General features: G+C 37.4%; 1 protein-coding gene across 1 annotated transcript in view; it reads left to right on the top strand.

Annotated features, from left to right (window-relative positions):
• SPOCK1 (SPARC (osteonectin), cwcv and kazal like domains proteoglycan 1) overlaps positions 1 to 15902 on the top strand; it is a 277014-nt gene that overhangs the window by 81518 nt on the left and 179594 nt on the right. Inside the window, exon 3 of the mRNA XM_014883430.2 lies at positions 5978 to 6023. Within this exon, the coding sequence (XP_014738916.1) occupies positions 5978 to 6023 (46 nt within the window). The remainder of the gene's footprint in view (positions 1 to 5977; positions 6024 to 15902) is intronic.

Here is a 15902-nt window from a genome sequence, read left to right as displayed (position 1 = left end):
CCTTATGAGGGTAAATGGTTTATTCATAGATGGAAGGTGAAAGAGGGAAATACTAAGCAGGGTGCAAAGCAGTGTTAATAAATGTCCCTTCTGGAGGTACTTAGAAATTTAAACTCGTGTTGGCTAGGAGGGTCTGGGAAGGAAGATTGCTTCTTCGTGGGTCTCTGTGACCTGGGGTTCCTCCTTTGTGTAGGAGGTTTCTCAGGAGGGGTCTGTGATGAGGCTTTCCTGATGATTCTGTACCTGTCAGGCTCCTCCAGTTCTGAGGCATCCTCCCAGGCCTTAGGGGAGCAAACTGAGATGAGCTGGTTCTGAAAAGTACAAAATCAGGAGAATGTTTTCAGTCAGCATCTCATTTCTTCTTGACTCATACAAATAAGTTATAAGCTCAATTAATGCAACAAATATAAATATTTATGAACCCATTTAGCTAATGTTTGGCTGTATTTATAAATAAGAGCATCTTGCAAGAGCTTCTTTTTGACAAGTAAATAAAATGTAGAGAGTGTTTGTGTGTTAAATTATCCATGCTTCATTAACTCTTCCAAAATATCAAGTCTTAGGTAATAACTAAATTCAAAGTGACAAAAGAGTAGGATTAGTGGGAATAACTTTAATACTTAAACTTCAGGAGAACGAGAAGCTGTTGTTTACTTTCTTAGTTGGTAGGGGAAAAGAGGATAAATGTGTTTGGTTTTGCCATTCATTTCATTTTTTTAAACTCTATTGTTATTGTAGTGATAGAAGGGGTAATAGGAGAGAAGAGCAGTCTCATATTAATGTCCTGGTCTTAGGGACAATTTCTATTTGCTGACTTTTCTGAGGTGACTAACAGGACATTGTATTAGACCCAGGTCTACTTCAAGGCTTGATTTGTTTGCAAATCAGAACCCAATCTATGATTTCTGATGAATCTAAGCGTTCTCATGAGTAAGATTTTTGAAAGTTCTTATGAACATGCCCTTTGCATACTTAGTTTAAGATATGATCATTGTCTTGATTGACTTTGCTGATGGCACATCAATCAAGTTGGCTGAATTTGACACCCATATATTGAATGCTAAAAGATCATTTTGGTCTTCTTAAGAAACAACAATTTATTATGCATGATGTGGCAAAATGGATTTTAGAACATGGTGCTAGTGATGTCAAGGTCACTGTTTTGATCCCCATGTGGGCCATTTGCTTAAGAATCAAACCTGATGATCCTTGTCAGTCCCTTCCAGCTCTGTGATTCCATGAAAATGCGTTTGCTCTAATCTCTTAATTGCTCAAACTAACATAATAAAAATGCAATGAAGAACTGAGGCCCAAGTCTAGTAATTTATATTGGCTTTTATATATTTTTTTCATTTGTTATGTTCACTACTGATTCTTAAGTTAGATATCCTGAGGGTAAAATATAGAAGAAGGGTTCCATGATGCTACGTGGCGAAGAGATGCAGAACAGAAAAAGCAGCTCCTGTCTCAAGTCTTGCAATGTAATTGGGGTGGGGAAAGTCACTGGTGAGCTTCTTTCTGTGTGAGGGGCCCCTGGGCTCCCTGCCTTGTTATCCCAGGCTGTTACCCACCTCAGGCAGGCAATAGACTTTATAAAGGGGGCAGAGAAGAATCGTGCCAAAGTCCTTACCCCACACCTAGTGAGAAGAGAACTGAACTCTGGATTTCCTCAAGAATTGCACTGGGCCCAGTTTGACAGGAGTTGAATTTCTTTTCCTGAAATTGGAAGTGGAATATTTAACCTGTGATGTGAGACTCAGAGTCCATAAGGAGCCAGTTGCAGAGTCCAATCCAACCCATCATTTTTCTGTAACACTGAGTTGAGCTAAGGGAGTCAGATCCAGCCTTGGCTTGCAGTATCATCAGCTCTTCTCTTTTCATGCATGATTTTAGTTGTGCAGAGTCCCTTCAGTTAATTAAAAGATAGACTTAGTCATATGCACTCACTGAACCATGGGCAAAACCTTCAAAGTGTGAATTCTATGGAAGAGGAAAGATATTTTTGAATATTTGTTCATCAAAAATATTTCTCAGTGGCTGTCACCTTCTGTATTGAAGTGGCCCTGTGCCTAGTTTTGCATTCTCTTCTAAGTCCATCCAATAAATAGTCTTTAAAGTCAGCTAGGAAAAAAATTAAATTACATCTCTCTTATACCAAGTATGTACGGATCAGTGTGTGGAGAACACTTTCCGGTGATTTTGCCTGCCAGAAGGGAATGAAAAAGCCTTTTTTTGGTGCTCTACAAGAAAGAAAACATATTACTAGAATGGCATTTGGCTAATAAGGCAGCAGATAAAAACTAGGTCATGGCAGCAGAGGTGGAAAGGGCAGAAAAGAAAGAGAGAAAATTGTTCCATTTGGGGGTGAAGGTCATCTGAAATAAGTGATTTCACATTTAAAAGATCAGTAAGGAGATAATTGATGAATGTTAACCTAATTTTATATTGCTTTATTTCATTCTTATTTCTTTTCTCATTTGTAATGCTTACGTGTTCAGGAAGTTGAGGTAGGTTTTTCAATTTTAACTTGTAAATATCCATAGAGTGAATAAAAATATTTACAATATATCATAATTCATTCTATATTTTAACCTCTTATGATCAACTGTTGATATTTTAATAAATGAAATGCATTGATACATGTTAATAATTGTGTTAATATTGATTCATTAACATGTTAATATGAAAGTTGCATAAGTTTCATTTATTACAGAAGGCATAAGGGATTTTTAGCACATTAGTATCAACCCTAGTAGAACACTCAGAAATGCATAGATTTCTTTCTGTCAGGAAGTCTTTTACTGAATGGGAAACTTAAATCTCTTTAATCAAATTGATTGCATATATATATATATATATATGTATGTGCTGCTTCTCTGTTGGAAAAAGTTACAGTGAAATGATGATATTCCTTCAGAGACAATTAGAGTTCCACCTTCTAACAAAAGTCATTTGAGGATATTGATATAAATCTCATCCCCTTCCCGAGTACTGGCACAAACCCCTGTCTGCTTGAGTCAGAGCTTGAGGTGTGTATTTAAATGTGACACAGATTTTCTGCTCACCATATCCACAGGGTGAGTTTCACCTTTATGGTGCCATAACCCTTCAGGCTCAGTTCTTGCTGGTATTGATGCTGAAGTAAGGCCCTGGTGCTGTATTTTGTGGTGGTGTGATTTAATCCAACTCACACCCTCACCCTCCCCATTACCTGGGTGGCATAGGGAGGAGAACTGGAGGGAAAAAAGGTCAATCCCATGAGTTGTGATAAGAACATTATTATTATTATTATTACTACTACTACTACTACTACAAAAAGAGAGATGAATAAAACATAAGAAAGACAAGTAATGCCCAGTACAGTTTTCACCACCTGCTGAGCAGTGTCCATCTGCTCCCCCAGTATTGACCATCTGCCCCCAGCCAACTCAGCCCAGTTTATGTTCTGGGCTTTAAGGTGTGGAATATCCCTTTGGCCAGTTTGGGTCACTTGTCCTGGCTGTTCTTCCTCCCAGCTCCTCTCTGAAGAAACCTGGGAAGCTGAAAAATCTTTGGCTTGCAGTAAACACTCCTTAGCAACAACTAAAACATCAGTGTGTTATCAACATTATTCTCATCCCAAATCAGAGCTGTATCAGCTGCTAAGAGGAAAATTAATTCTATCCCAGCTGAAACCAGGACAGTTGTCCGACTGGCATAAGTTATTTTGAACTGCTATTGACTGTATTGCTCTAATATATGTATAGTCATTATTTACTCCTATGAATAATAATGGGGTTTATATCTTGAAAATCTCAAAGGTTTTCTCTATTCCAACTTTTAGGGTTTTTTCCCAGTATTTTTTCTTGTATATTTTTTATGTTATCACACTGTGGTTTCAGGCACGTTCTAAAATATGCATAATTTCAATTTTCAAAATGGAATACTAAACAGGTCTGCATGAAGGAGAAGAGGAGGAATAATAGATCTGCAGAAGAGATGGTTGTGTTGTAGGTATTTTTGTGAGGAAGGTGCATTTTTTGTAAAATATTCCTTTGACACTGAAATTGAGATAGAGCCCCTTTCCAATCCTTATTTCAGAACTGGTTCCATATGCCACCAGCATAAGAAATCCTTGTTGGGAGTTGAATTATTTAACAGTTTCTGATGCTGAAAACTCAGCAGCAAAGCAACACCTTGGAAAAAATGTAAGCAGGCAAAAAAAAAAATATTTCGTTGCTGAAGAAAATTCTGCTACAAAAGCTGAAAAACCAACACATTCTGAAAAGTGATTAATGCTTGGTGAATTTAGCAGTACATCATCATCAGTTACAAAACATTGTATAACCATGAGGGGGTTTTGTATTAGGAAAGCTGTGATATTCAAAGGCAAGCCTGCGATTCTATTTCTAGTGCCAAACCTTATACTTGTGAAGAAAAAAATACAAATACTTTTGATGTATCTGAAATAAATTATGGGTAATAGTCTTTGCTGTTATTGTGGAACATTATCACTGTCCATGAAGTCAGTATGACACTGAGCATGAACATATTGGTTAAAAAAAACATACATTTCCTCCTGCTAGTCATGCAGAATAATTTGATCTAAGCCAGCATTTGCCCATGCTTGCCTGCTCCAGAGCAGGCAGAGAAGAGCAGCAGAAAAATCCTGTCCATAGTGTTCTGAAAGGAACATGAAGTGCATCTCCTGGTGTTCACTGAGTCTGTGGAGTACTCACTCCTGCAACAGCCTGTTCTGAGCCCATAAAGTCATGCTGACTGCCAAGTCTCCAAAATATTCCAGGTTAGAGTGACTGATGATATCCATGAGAGCATGTGAAATTCAGTGTACTGGAGATAAATGGTAAATGAAGCCCTATGGAAAAAATAATTTAGATGTCTTATTCACACAGATGGGTTTTTAGTTACCGTCCTGGCAGGAAAAAGAAATCTCGGTGTCATTCTGGACAGCTTGATGAATAAATCTATTTAGTGGCATCCCTCAGGAAATGAACATAGAATACTGGATACATTAAAAAGGAAACAAAGATTAATATGCAGAAAAATATGACAGTGTTGTAGAAGTTTTCTATGCTCCTCACCTCAGATAGATAATTCTGTTATCACCTACTCTGAAAGAGAACACAAGTGAGATACACAGAGTATGCTGAAACTGATAAATCAGTTGGGCTTGACTCCCAGTTCTTCAGCACTAGGGTTGATGGCACTCTGAAGCAGGGAAAATTTTGCCTTCAGATAAATATTTGCTAAGCACACAGAATACAGATTGATGCAACACATGGAAGAGTTTTCCATTCTTTCTGGAGAGAGACTAGTTTGCAACAATCATTATTTGGCCAGGCACTCTGACAGTCCCTGCTTTCTCCAGTGTAAAATCCAGAGAACAGAACCACAACACTTACAGCACAATGATCTCTTTGCATCAGATTTCAGAAATTTTTTAAAGTTTAATAGTGGGAAAAGTGACAAAAATATTCACTGCAAGTGCTTCTGGAAGTTGTTGTACTATTGAAGTGTAATGTCTGTAGTATTGCTCCTGTACTTCTGTACATTCACAGTGGTATGATTAACATGTGTCCAGATGGATGTATCTTTGAATTTACTTTGCTGACCTTTCACCACACCAGGATTGTGTGGATCGTGTTATACTACTGAACAATATGTTCTTTCTTGTCAAAAACTGTAGACTAACATGAAATAATACAGAGTTATAATAAAATATTTAATAATGGGCATGCTTTCAACAACAATCCAGGAGAAAAATTCAAGTTGCTGAATCCAAGGACATTTTCATTCTTTAATTTTTAACCTGCATTTACTACTATTTAGGACACAACCTGTTGATAGTCTTGTCTGATTGGAGCTAAATCTGCTAGAATCAAAACACAAGTTGATTCATTTAGTTATATAAAATAGTACTGAAAATACTGATTGTATTTTTCCTGAGTTTTCTTTTTTTTTTTTAATCCCCATTTAGGATGATTATTTCAGGAACTGGAATCCAAACAAGCCATTTGATCAAGGTAAACTTAGTACACATTTTGTGGTTGTCTTCTGCTGTTTTGTGATATCCCCATATGCTTTATGCCTCTCTTCCTCTGTCTGTCCTGTGCATTAGTGGAGAGCTTTATTCATGCTTACATCTCGTTCCCAATTTAGTCACAGCTTGAGGTGGTTTATGTGAAAGAGTTTAACTCATCTCGGTATTTTTCACCATGTTTTTTAATCCCCATCCATTCTGCTTTATATTCAATGATGAAATGTGTGCTCAGAGACAATCTCTGTAACCATGAATCTTGGTTTAACATGCAATTTAAAACAGGGATCTTCACATTCATTTTCTTTCATGTTAAAGACTTTGCTAAATTAATGTCACAAATGTAACCACTGCATTTTCTAACACTCAAGGGGCCAATTCTTCGAAACCAGCTGTAATGCATGAATTTCAGAGCTAATTTTAAAAGGAAAATGGTGTTGTGTATATGCTGCTGTTTCAGATCACACTCTGTAAATGATGTTTTTCACTTTGTCTTGGTGAGTGTTTAAGTTATGGCAGTACTTCAAATATTTCCAGGCCAGTAACTAAAGGATGGGATAAAACCCCAAAACCCCATTCTAATTGTGTCCAGGATAGTATTGGATACAACAGCCATACCAGGAAAAAGAAATTCCAAACTCAAGTGTTTAGGAAGAAAATCCTTATTGAAAGTCTCTGAAGGAGCTTTTGAAAATTTCACTTTACATCTATTTCTGTATTTCATTGCCAAGCATGTTCCTTGTATTGTCTGTAGCTCACAGGAATGTCATTTGGATTAGAACTTAAGAGTGTAGATGCTCTGTCTTTAGGGAAATAGGAAATTCAGTGTCAAAAGAAAGGCAGAGTTGATGCTTTTGTCAAGACACATATCCACAGAGGTTTTCAAAGACATTTGAGGGATTTAGGATTACAAATCCTATTGACTTCAAATGGAACTTATGCTCCCACCACTTTTGGAGGCCTTGTGACCCTCTGTCTTCCCAAGAGGAAAAACAGAAAGGTAAATCTTGGCAAAGTATTGCAAGAGATTTTGAACTGACATGCTTTAAAACTGTCCTGTTTATTCTGTGACTGAGATGTCTGACTCTGGGCAAAACCAGGAATGCTTGTAGAGAATCTAAAGTCACACATGGATACCTTGAAGGGATATGTCGGATGTCTGTTAAGATTTCTGTCTCTTTGTAAAGAAAAGGATAATTTCTTTTTCAGTGTAGAACTTCTCTGACACTCTGGATGTCTCTGGTCAGGAAAAAGAATGCAGACTGTAAGAGGCAGTCTGAGCAAGGTGCTCTGCCTTGCACAAAGATCTATGCACTGCTTTTTTTCACTTAAATATTACAAATGGGTTTTATTTGGCCAATAGATCATTCTTTTTGACAGAGGTCACTACTCTTGGCTGTGGCAAAATTCGCCCTGACTCAAACATTAAAAATAGCCACTCAAACATTTCTAAAGGGATTTATTGCACAAAAAAAATTGTTTGAAAACTGTTGATTAGTTTAGTTACATATATACAGAGCATGTGAATCTTAGTCATTGATCCCAGTGTTGTCACCCAAAAAATGAAGAGAAATCATATACTGCTGCTTTGGGCCTTATGAGTCAGATGCTGACAAGGCTGATTCTCAGTTTACATATGCATATAGGTATGTATATGTGTGTAAATGTATACATGATATACTTGTGTGTATATAGAGGGAGTGGCATTAAAATAGAAACTGCTGAGAAGAAGGGAAGGAGGGAGGAAGGGAAGCTTTCTCTTTCCCAGACGTTGCCACTAGGGCTTTAATTTCTGTAATTTTCCACAGAGAGGAAAAGAATAGTGAGAAGAATTTGTCCCAGCTCTTTTATGCAGCATGACAATTGTTTAATCTGTTTTTCCTTTTTCATTCTCCCTTCCCCGATATTTTTCCCATGTTGTTCTATTTGGATTTGGGGAGTTTAAATGCTCCTTATGCTCTTGTATGGTTGTCAAGATAGAAAAGCTTTAATTTTATATTCTTTGGGATTCTGATATCCAGAGAGCTTGTGCAGATCCTGTGGAGAGGAGCCCTAGCTTGCTCCTGTGGCTTCAGTAGCTGCTCTGCATTCTCACCACACAATTGTTATTTTGAGAAATATCCCAAAGGCTTCTTTTAACCTTACAAGACCAAGATTCTTCATAGTTACTGAAGAAAAAAAATTCTCTAGTGGGTGAATAAAAACAGATTTGGGATTTTATAGAAAATCTAAGTCTGCTGTCACCAAACTAAAGCTCTTTTGTACAAACACTAACTTTTTGAGACAGTTTTACAGGGTTTTAATATTAAAAATCTACTTCTCAATTCCAAATATAAAATCCTGCTTGAATATTCTAATTGTCAAGTCTTCGTGTGGAGCCAGACTGTAGAGTCACGCTGAAAGAGCTGGAAGGGCAGGGTTGGATCTAACTGAAGGCAGGAAGTACCTGCCAGAGGGATCTCACAAAGGCAGCTGGAGGATTCCATATGTTTAACAGATTTAAAAACCAACAGTAATCAGAAGTTTTGAAAATCAGCAGAGTTCTGCTTCCAGGCTTGTGCTTCATTTGCATCTTTTAAAGAAATCTGCTGCATCAAACCAACTCTGTATTCTTTTCTAACAAAAAGCTGGCTTTATTCAGCAGGATGAATTATTTAAGTGTGCATTGAAAAACAATAGCAGTGTAATTAAGGTGTCTGCTTTCTGCTTGCAGTGTAGAGAGAAATACCTGTTTGTCTCAAGAAAAGAAATACTTTGTTTTATTAAAAAAATGAAAAATGCCTTTCAATGAAACCACCTCTAGAGAGTGGCACAAGGTATCTTTGGGTAACAGGCCTGTTCAAGGGAAGTCAACTTGAATGGTTCACCTGCAACTCAGAGGCACTTGAGTGATAAGAGTTTATTTTTAGCTGAGCTACCAGCCCAGCTTTCTATTATCTTTAACCCAGCAGAAACTAATACAAAAGTGGGCATCTGACTGACGCAGCCGAGCTAACGAAGCACTTGGACTGCAGAAGGCAGCAGAGTTTGTAGCCTGGAAATGATTGCTCATCATTAATATTGAACTCAATTCTGTCACAGTTACAGAAGCAAGAAAGCAGAAGAGCAGAAGGGGCAGATTAGTCAGGATTTTGAAATATGAATCAAAGAGTTGGGTTTTTTTCCTGACAAGGTCATTTGAGAGTTCTTAAGTAGCTTGACAGCATACTTTCCTGGTCTTCTTCATCCACTTCAGAAGAAGAAAAGAGGGAATAGGGGAAAACTTTAGCATAACTCAAGTGAGAGATTTTGATATGTGTCTCATATTCAGCACCTATTCAGACTTGCCAGAAAATGAACTCATTAAGACTTTATGGATTATGTTACTTGAAAACTGTTAAATTAAAAAAATAAGTTTAAGTTACAGAAAATTTCTGCTAGAAGCCCCCCCTAAAATTACTGGAAGCAGTTTGGAATGGTATCCAATTTGCCATATGACTTCTTAAAAACATCTTTACCCAGAACATATTAACTGTGGAAGTAATGGGGTACACTTTGTATTGCAGATGTATGAGCTCTGAATCAAAATGTGTTTAAAACATTGAGCTGCCATTTTTTTTAACAACACAGCTGTAGAAGGATACAATAAGAGGGGTAAAAATTTGATTCTGTGGTAGTGCTGATTTTTTTCCCAAATACATGCTCAAAACCATCCACTGAGCAATGGAATCTTCTGTTCAAGGAGGTGCAGGTTCCTCCCTTTCCACTTGGATTGTGACACTGTCAGAGGATTGCAGTGGATGGACCTGGCCTGAGTCCCCTCAGCTCTGCCTTCAGCACTGAGGCACAAGGACTGGCTAGAAACAGAGTACAGTTTTACCCATGGCTTGGTAGCAATGCCAGATGTTCCAAGCTTGAGGGGAAAAAAAAGCTCTTAATTAGAAATAGTCCGATCTTTCCCATTGTCTTCCAGCTTTTGTCTTTCTTTTTACTGTCCATTCTCAATTCTCTTCTCCAATAACTGAGAAATCTGGACAGGGATGTTCCTTCTCAGGGCTTTCACTATCTCTCCTTGGAGAGGAGGGAATACAAAAAATTTTAAAAATTCAAACTCCCTATTCCAGTGTACTGTGTGAGAATCTTTATGTCTGAATTGGACCTATCAATGACTGACCGTGATGTCAGACACAGTCATTTAGACTTGACTATCATTATTAATTACAGGCATGTACTCATTTCAAAGAGCTCCCCTTGAGCACTGATGAAAGGCTGAACTAGCAAAATACTCTCACTTTTGAAGAGGAAACACTTCTTTTGAGTCACTTGAGGCCTCCAGTGTAGCATAGCCTGACTTTCACAGCCCAGCAGCCTTGTGAAGTGAATTTGCCAAATTTAGAGCATTACATTTGAAGAAAAATGTGTTGGTATCAGTGCTTCCTCTCCTTGTGCATCGCATCCTACCTGTATCTTTCCAGTGTTCAAATCACAAATCCAGACTCCAGAAATGGGCTCCTGCAGCTGTGAAGAAAAAAAATTTGCCTAAAATTCATAAGCCTTCCAAAACAAAAGGAGTGAAACTGGGAAGCCTGTGATGCAGGATGAAAAATCATAGAACCTGCAATTAGTTTTGAACATGTAATTTTCTGTTAGCCCAGTTAAGATGTTCTTTCAGAAAAGCCTGAATAAATCCCTCACAAAGAGATGTTTAGTACTGAACACATCTCTAGCCACAAATATATGTTAGTTTTATAATAAATGTTTTCTATTACAGTGCCTCAGATGGCAGATTTCAGTTGAATAACTTATTTTGCAATTTATTTTTTGACTATGCTTGAATTAGCTTTAGAGGCTTATTCATAGTGCAAGTGCACATGAATTATGTTTGCAAATCTTCAGTAAATCAGCCAGTTTTAGAACATGTTAACTGAATCAACCAAAAACAATAGCTGAGATGCAGCACATGAAGTATACTGTCTCCCATCAAATGCATTTCAAGCACATATGGCTGCTTATCTCCAGGCAGATGCATGTAGTTCTTTTTTGCATTCTAGAAGCATAATATTAAATTCCTTATAAGCTTGTAAGGAACCAATTTTGTCATTAAATATGGCACGAGAAGTGACAGCACTGGGATCCTTGTGTGTGATTGCATTATGGCTGATGTGCTTTGAACAGAGACAGTGATCGATAGGCTGCTTGGCTGGAATTTTATTAGCACTTGGGGAGCACTTGTTAGTTTTGTCAATAATGGTGCTGGCTTGCTTTTAATATCTCTTCCTTCATTGACTGTGAAGCAGACCTGATTTTTGAAGGGGAATTCATGCCCTCCCCATGCTCATCCAGCTTCCATTGAAATTAGGGCATTTTTGGGGAATATCACAGAACCCAACCCTGCTCTCTTTGGCATCTCTTAGGGAGCAGAGGTCTCTTTCCCTATGCTTCAGTTCAGTATATCGAATTCATTTTTGGTAACCTACCTAGACCTTTAAAGAAGAAATGTGTAAAATACATGCTTGCAAATCTTCCTTCCTTATTTGCTGCAAGAGAATTATGGATAATGCAAGTGCATTATCCAAACAGCTTTGGTTTCTGTTCTGATTTAAGAAAACCAAACCAATGAGCAACAAAGTCTTCAGCTTTGAAATGTTATTTGATTTCAATATTGGATGGTATAGCATCTGCATGCCAGAGCGACCCTTGAATTACTATGCAGTCAGAAGAGTAGTTTGAACAGTATTTAAACATGTTTATATACTTGTCACTTAATAGATTATAACTGTCATTTGGTCCTAGCTGAAAAACAGGAATCCTGTGGAGAACAAAAGTAGAAGGCAGAGTGGCAATGGCCATAAAAATGCATAATTGAGAATTTTTGGAAAGATAAAAGCATCAAAATAAAGACAAGTTGTTACAAATACAGATTTAAGTAAACTAAGAATTAGAGGAAGAAAAATAGGGATAATTACCATTTGCTCAGTGTAGAAAGCACAAGTGAATTATCCAAAGGCAGGAGCTTGGCTAATGACAAGACTCTCAATGACTGCAGAGATGAGAGATTGCCTACAGAAAGTACATCTAAGTGGACTCTTAAGGTTGAACAGGTGCTAGTCACAACCCAGAAAGCCAAGTAAAACATAAGATGTTTGGGCAAGAATGTAAAAATAACAATTTTTACAAGTATATTGGAAGAAAGAAAAAGAAATCCAAAAAAGTGATCACTCTGTAAAGAAGTGCTCAGGTAAAGGCATTGCTGAGAAGGCCAAAGCTTTGGCACTTGGCTTTGCTTTGGCTTTCACATAAAAGGGCTGCTAAGAACAGGTGGCAACTGTAGTTATCTTCTTCAGCTGGATAGGTAAGATTCTGAATGAAGAGGGAAAGGACAGGCTTGGGTAAATTAGATATCTGCAAATCAACTGAAATTGATCTATGGTTTAAGGAAATCTGCTGAAATAATTTTACTGATACTAAAAGTTATCCCTGAAAAGTTATGAAATTGTACAAGATTGGGAAAAGACAAGCAGCGTGGTATTTAATCATTAAGGAAAGGAAGAAAATGGGAAAATGCATCCTGCGACTTAAAATCCTGGGAAAGAACTCCCACACTAGGATAAATATTTAAGTAAATATTTGTTAGCATCAATAAGATAAGGGGTAAATAAAACTGGCATGGATGTCAGACTAAACTCAGTATCTTCTGTGACAATTACAGGCCTTGAGACTCAAGGATAAGCTTGCAGCATCACATATCTTGACTTAATAAGCTTTTTGACACTGGTTTCCATTACTGTCTTATAAGCAAGTTAAAGAAGTGTTGTCTAAAAGAAATAATTATGAGGTGGATACCTCGTAATTTTCCAAAATTAGTTGGAAAACTGTGTTCTGGTAGTAGCTGTCAATGGTTCAGTGTCAGGCTGGGAAGATAATTGAGTAGAGGTCTCTGTGATCTCTTTTGGGTCCAGTATTATTTACCGTTTTAATTAAACTATAGGTGGTGAAATTAGGCTGCCAATTCAATGTAGCACAGAAATAAAATACTCAAGTCGCCTTAAGAAATTTACAAAATTGTCTGAAAACAAAGCCTAAATTTAGTCTAGGCAGATGCAAAGTTCTTAGATAAGAATAATCATCTGCACAAAACAGGATGAAAACCAATCAGTAATAAATTTGGAGCAAAGGGCTAGAGGATTATAATGGATTACAAATAGAACATGAGTCAACAATGTCATTCTGGTGCAAAAGAAGGCAAATGTTGCACTGGCATGTGTAACTGTGAGTCATCCTTCAGTTCTAAGCAGTGCCAGTAAGACCTTGGCTGGAATACGTTGTCCAGATTTGAGTTACCAGGCTTCTTGGGTACTATGAATCAACTGGAAAGTACCCAGAGAAATGTAACAGGGATGATCAGAGTTCATATCCTCTGTGGAGAAAGACTGAAGGAGAGGAGCAAACCAACAAAATAGCAATAACAAATGAAAATAACCCACAAAAAGCCAAAACAATGCACAAATCCTGTTTTCAAATACTTAAAATTAACTGCAAAGTGGAGGCCTGATTTTATGTCCATTGTGGATACAACAAGGGAGAGTAATTTTACACTGCAGCAAAGAAGATTAATTTTAGCCTTCATAGTGGCAGTAATATTTAAGCATTGGGAGAGATATTTTAAAGAAGATGTCGAGACTCTGTTGAAAGGTGTTCTGAAATATGTTAGACAAATGCCTTGCAGATAATGACCCATGGGTAGCTGGTCTAGCAATGGAGGGGGAATGGAACAACCATCCTTCCCAGAATTGCCATTCTAGCAGTGTGATTCTGTGATTGTATTTTGATTAATGAGAACCAGCTAATTCCATTGAAAGCACAGAAGAAATGCTGAAGAAAGTGTTTCTTAAAATAAATTTCCAGTCAAAGCAAAGAATGAAAAATAAATGAACCAGTATCCTTGATAGATGTTTTGGCACCACCTGAAAAAAATACAGGTTTTGGTTTGACAGGAGTAATGTTCATAGACTGCAAGATAGGCACTAACCATGGTTGTCATGGGCTTGCAAAGCTCTGTGAGTGTAAACGGGGACTGGCAAAAGGAGGCTCATTTTCTCTGACTGCTTCTTCCTCTCTCTCTCTTGCTTTCTCATATACTCAGGAGTTCTTCCTAGGGATGTAATACTTGGTGTTCGTAGTTGTTAGTTGTTTTTTTTTTTTCTCCAGACAGGGATAAAGGTTGTGATCTAACCCTCAGACTAAAGATTTGGGTGAAAAATCAGTTACCTGTTCTTTTTCAGTTCATTAGCTAAGATGCAATGTCACGTAAGTATTTAGGGATTAAATCTCCCTCTGCTGTAAACCCAAGCGCCCAGGTCATCAAAACACTGAGTCACAGCTGTTTTACTTCCTCTTCTCATTGCTTCAAATTAAACATATTTGCGTGAAATAATATTGTTTCTTCTTTAAGGTGATTGTTTGCATTCTAGCTTTGCAGCCTTGGTCGTTTGGAAAGTTACTTTAAACTCCAAACTGCTGATGCTGAGCAGTCCATGCATGGCAAGATGAATAAAAGAAGTTTTCAAATATATTCTGCTGCTGTTCTGCACTAAAAAATTCCCTGAGCATAATACGTTGAAAGTTAGTTTGGCAAGTGTTATTTAGTCATTTGATCTCATTCTGTCTCTCTGTGTCCTCTGGTTGCAATATATCCGTGGATTTCACCATGGACACCTGTTTGTGTTTAGCAGTTATAGCCCAACAGCTTTGAAAGGCTTGTCAAATTTACATACATTTCTTTGAAGTGCAGGGACATGAAAGCCATATCTGAAGACTGAAATTTTACTTCTACTGCCCTTCTTGCAAGATCTGTTTGAGGATTTACCCAGGAAACATCAGTAGCAGCGTTGTTTCCTTACGGATGTGTATCCTTGCACTGCCTCTTCTTCCTGTAGGAGAAGGATGCAGGCAAATGAAGTGCTGACCCAAAATGTGGAAGTATTAGATTCACTTTAATCACAAGGCAAGGAAGTAAAATAAAACATGCAATATATGTTCTGCTTCTGGGATACCTTTAATTTATATGCTGAGCAATCCAATCAGTCTCTCATTTCTCATCTTACCTGTAACAAGTAAACAGAACTCTGTGATAACTGGATGTACAGTAGAGCAATCCTAGGGATCACAGTACATTACAACCACCTTTAATGCAATGTAAGTAAGCATTATTGTAAATATTTTTAAGTGATCTATCTGTGTGTTCCTGGAGTTTATACTTTTTTTAATTGCTAGGAGTTAAAATTCGTTACAAGAGGCACGCATTCTCTAAGAGCAAATGTATCTTTGTTGGGAAGGCTCCAGCATTGAGACTTGTATCTCTCTTCATTGGGGCCCTTACAATGACCTTTCATATTTAAAACCAATGAAAGGTTGCTGACATAACCAGAAATCTGTAAAACTGAAAGGGAAGAACCTCTGCATTTTGTAGTGTTAAATACAGGCATCTAACAAAAAACACCTGCTTCTCTCTCAGTGGACCATAAAGATGCCTAAAACTCAGTGTTAGTGAAAAGTAATCTGGTAGCCATGATTTGTTAATCCTGTTCTCCACTCTAGCATCTGGTTAGAGTTAATTCAGTCTAACCCAATGGATTTATTTATCGTCAAAATCCAGATTATGTTTAGCTATCCTGAAGAAGATAAAAGTAAAACCGTGAAAAGCCATCTTCAAGTAGAGTAATGAAAAGCACAAGTCTATTTGAAAAATACCATCAGGATTTAATGTGAATGATATATCCATGTATCAGAAACATAAATATATTGGTTGTGATAGGTTAGACATAAAGACTATGAATTATTATGTTTCTCATCTTTAGATACTTAATCAATAGAACTCTTAAATATG

The sequence above is a fragment of the Sturnus vulgaris genome, chromosome 15, assembly GCF_052056855.1.
Source record: "Sturnus vulgaris isolate bStuVul1 chromosome 15, bStuVul1.hap1, whole genome shotgun sequence".
NCBI classification, from domain to species: Eukaryota; Metazoa; Chordata; class Aves; order Passeriformes; family Sturnidae; genus Sturnus; species Sturnus vulgaris.
Note: the sequence above shows the minus strand (reverse complement) of the source record. Positions and strands in the feature narration are given on the sequence as shown.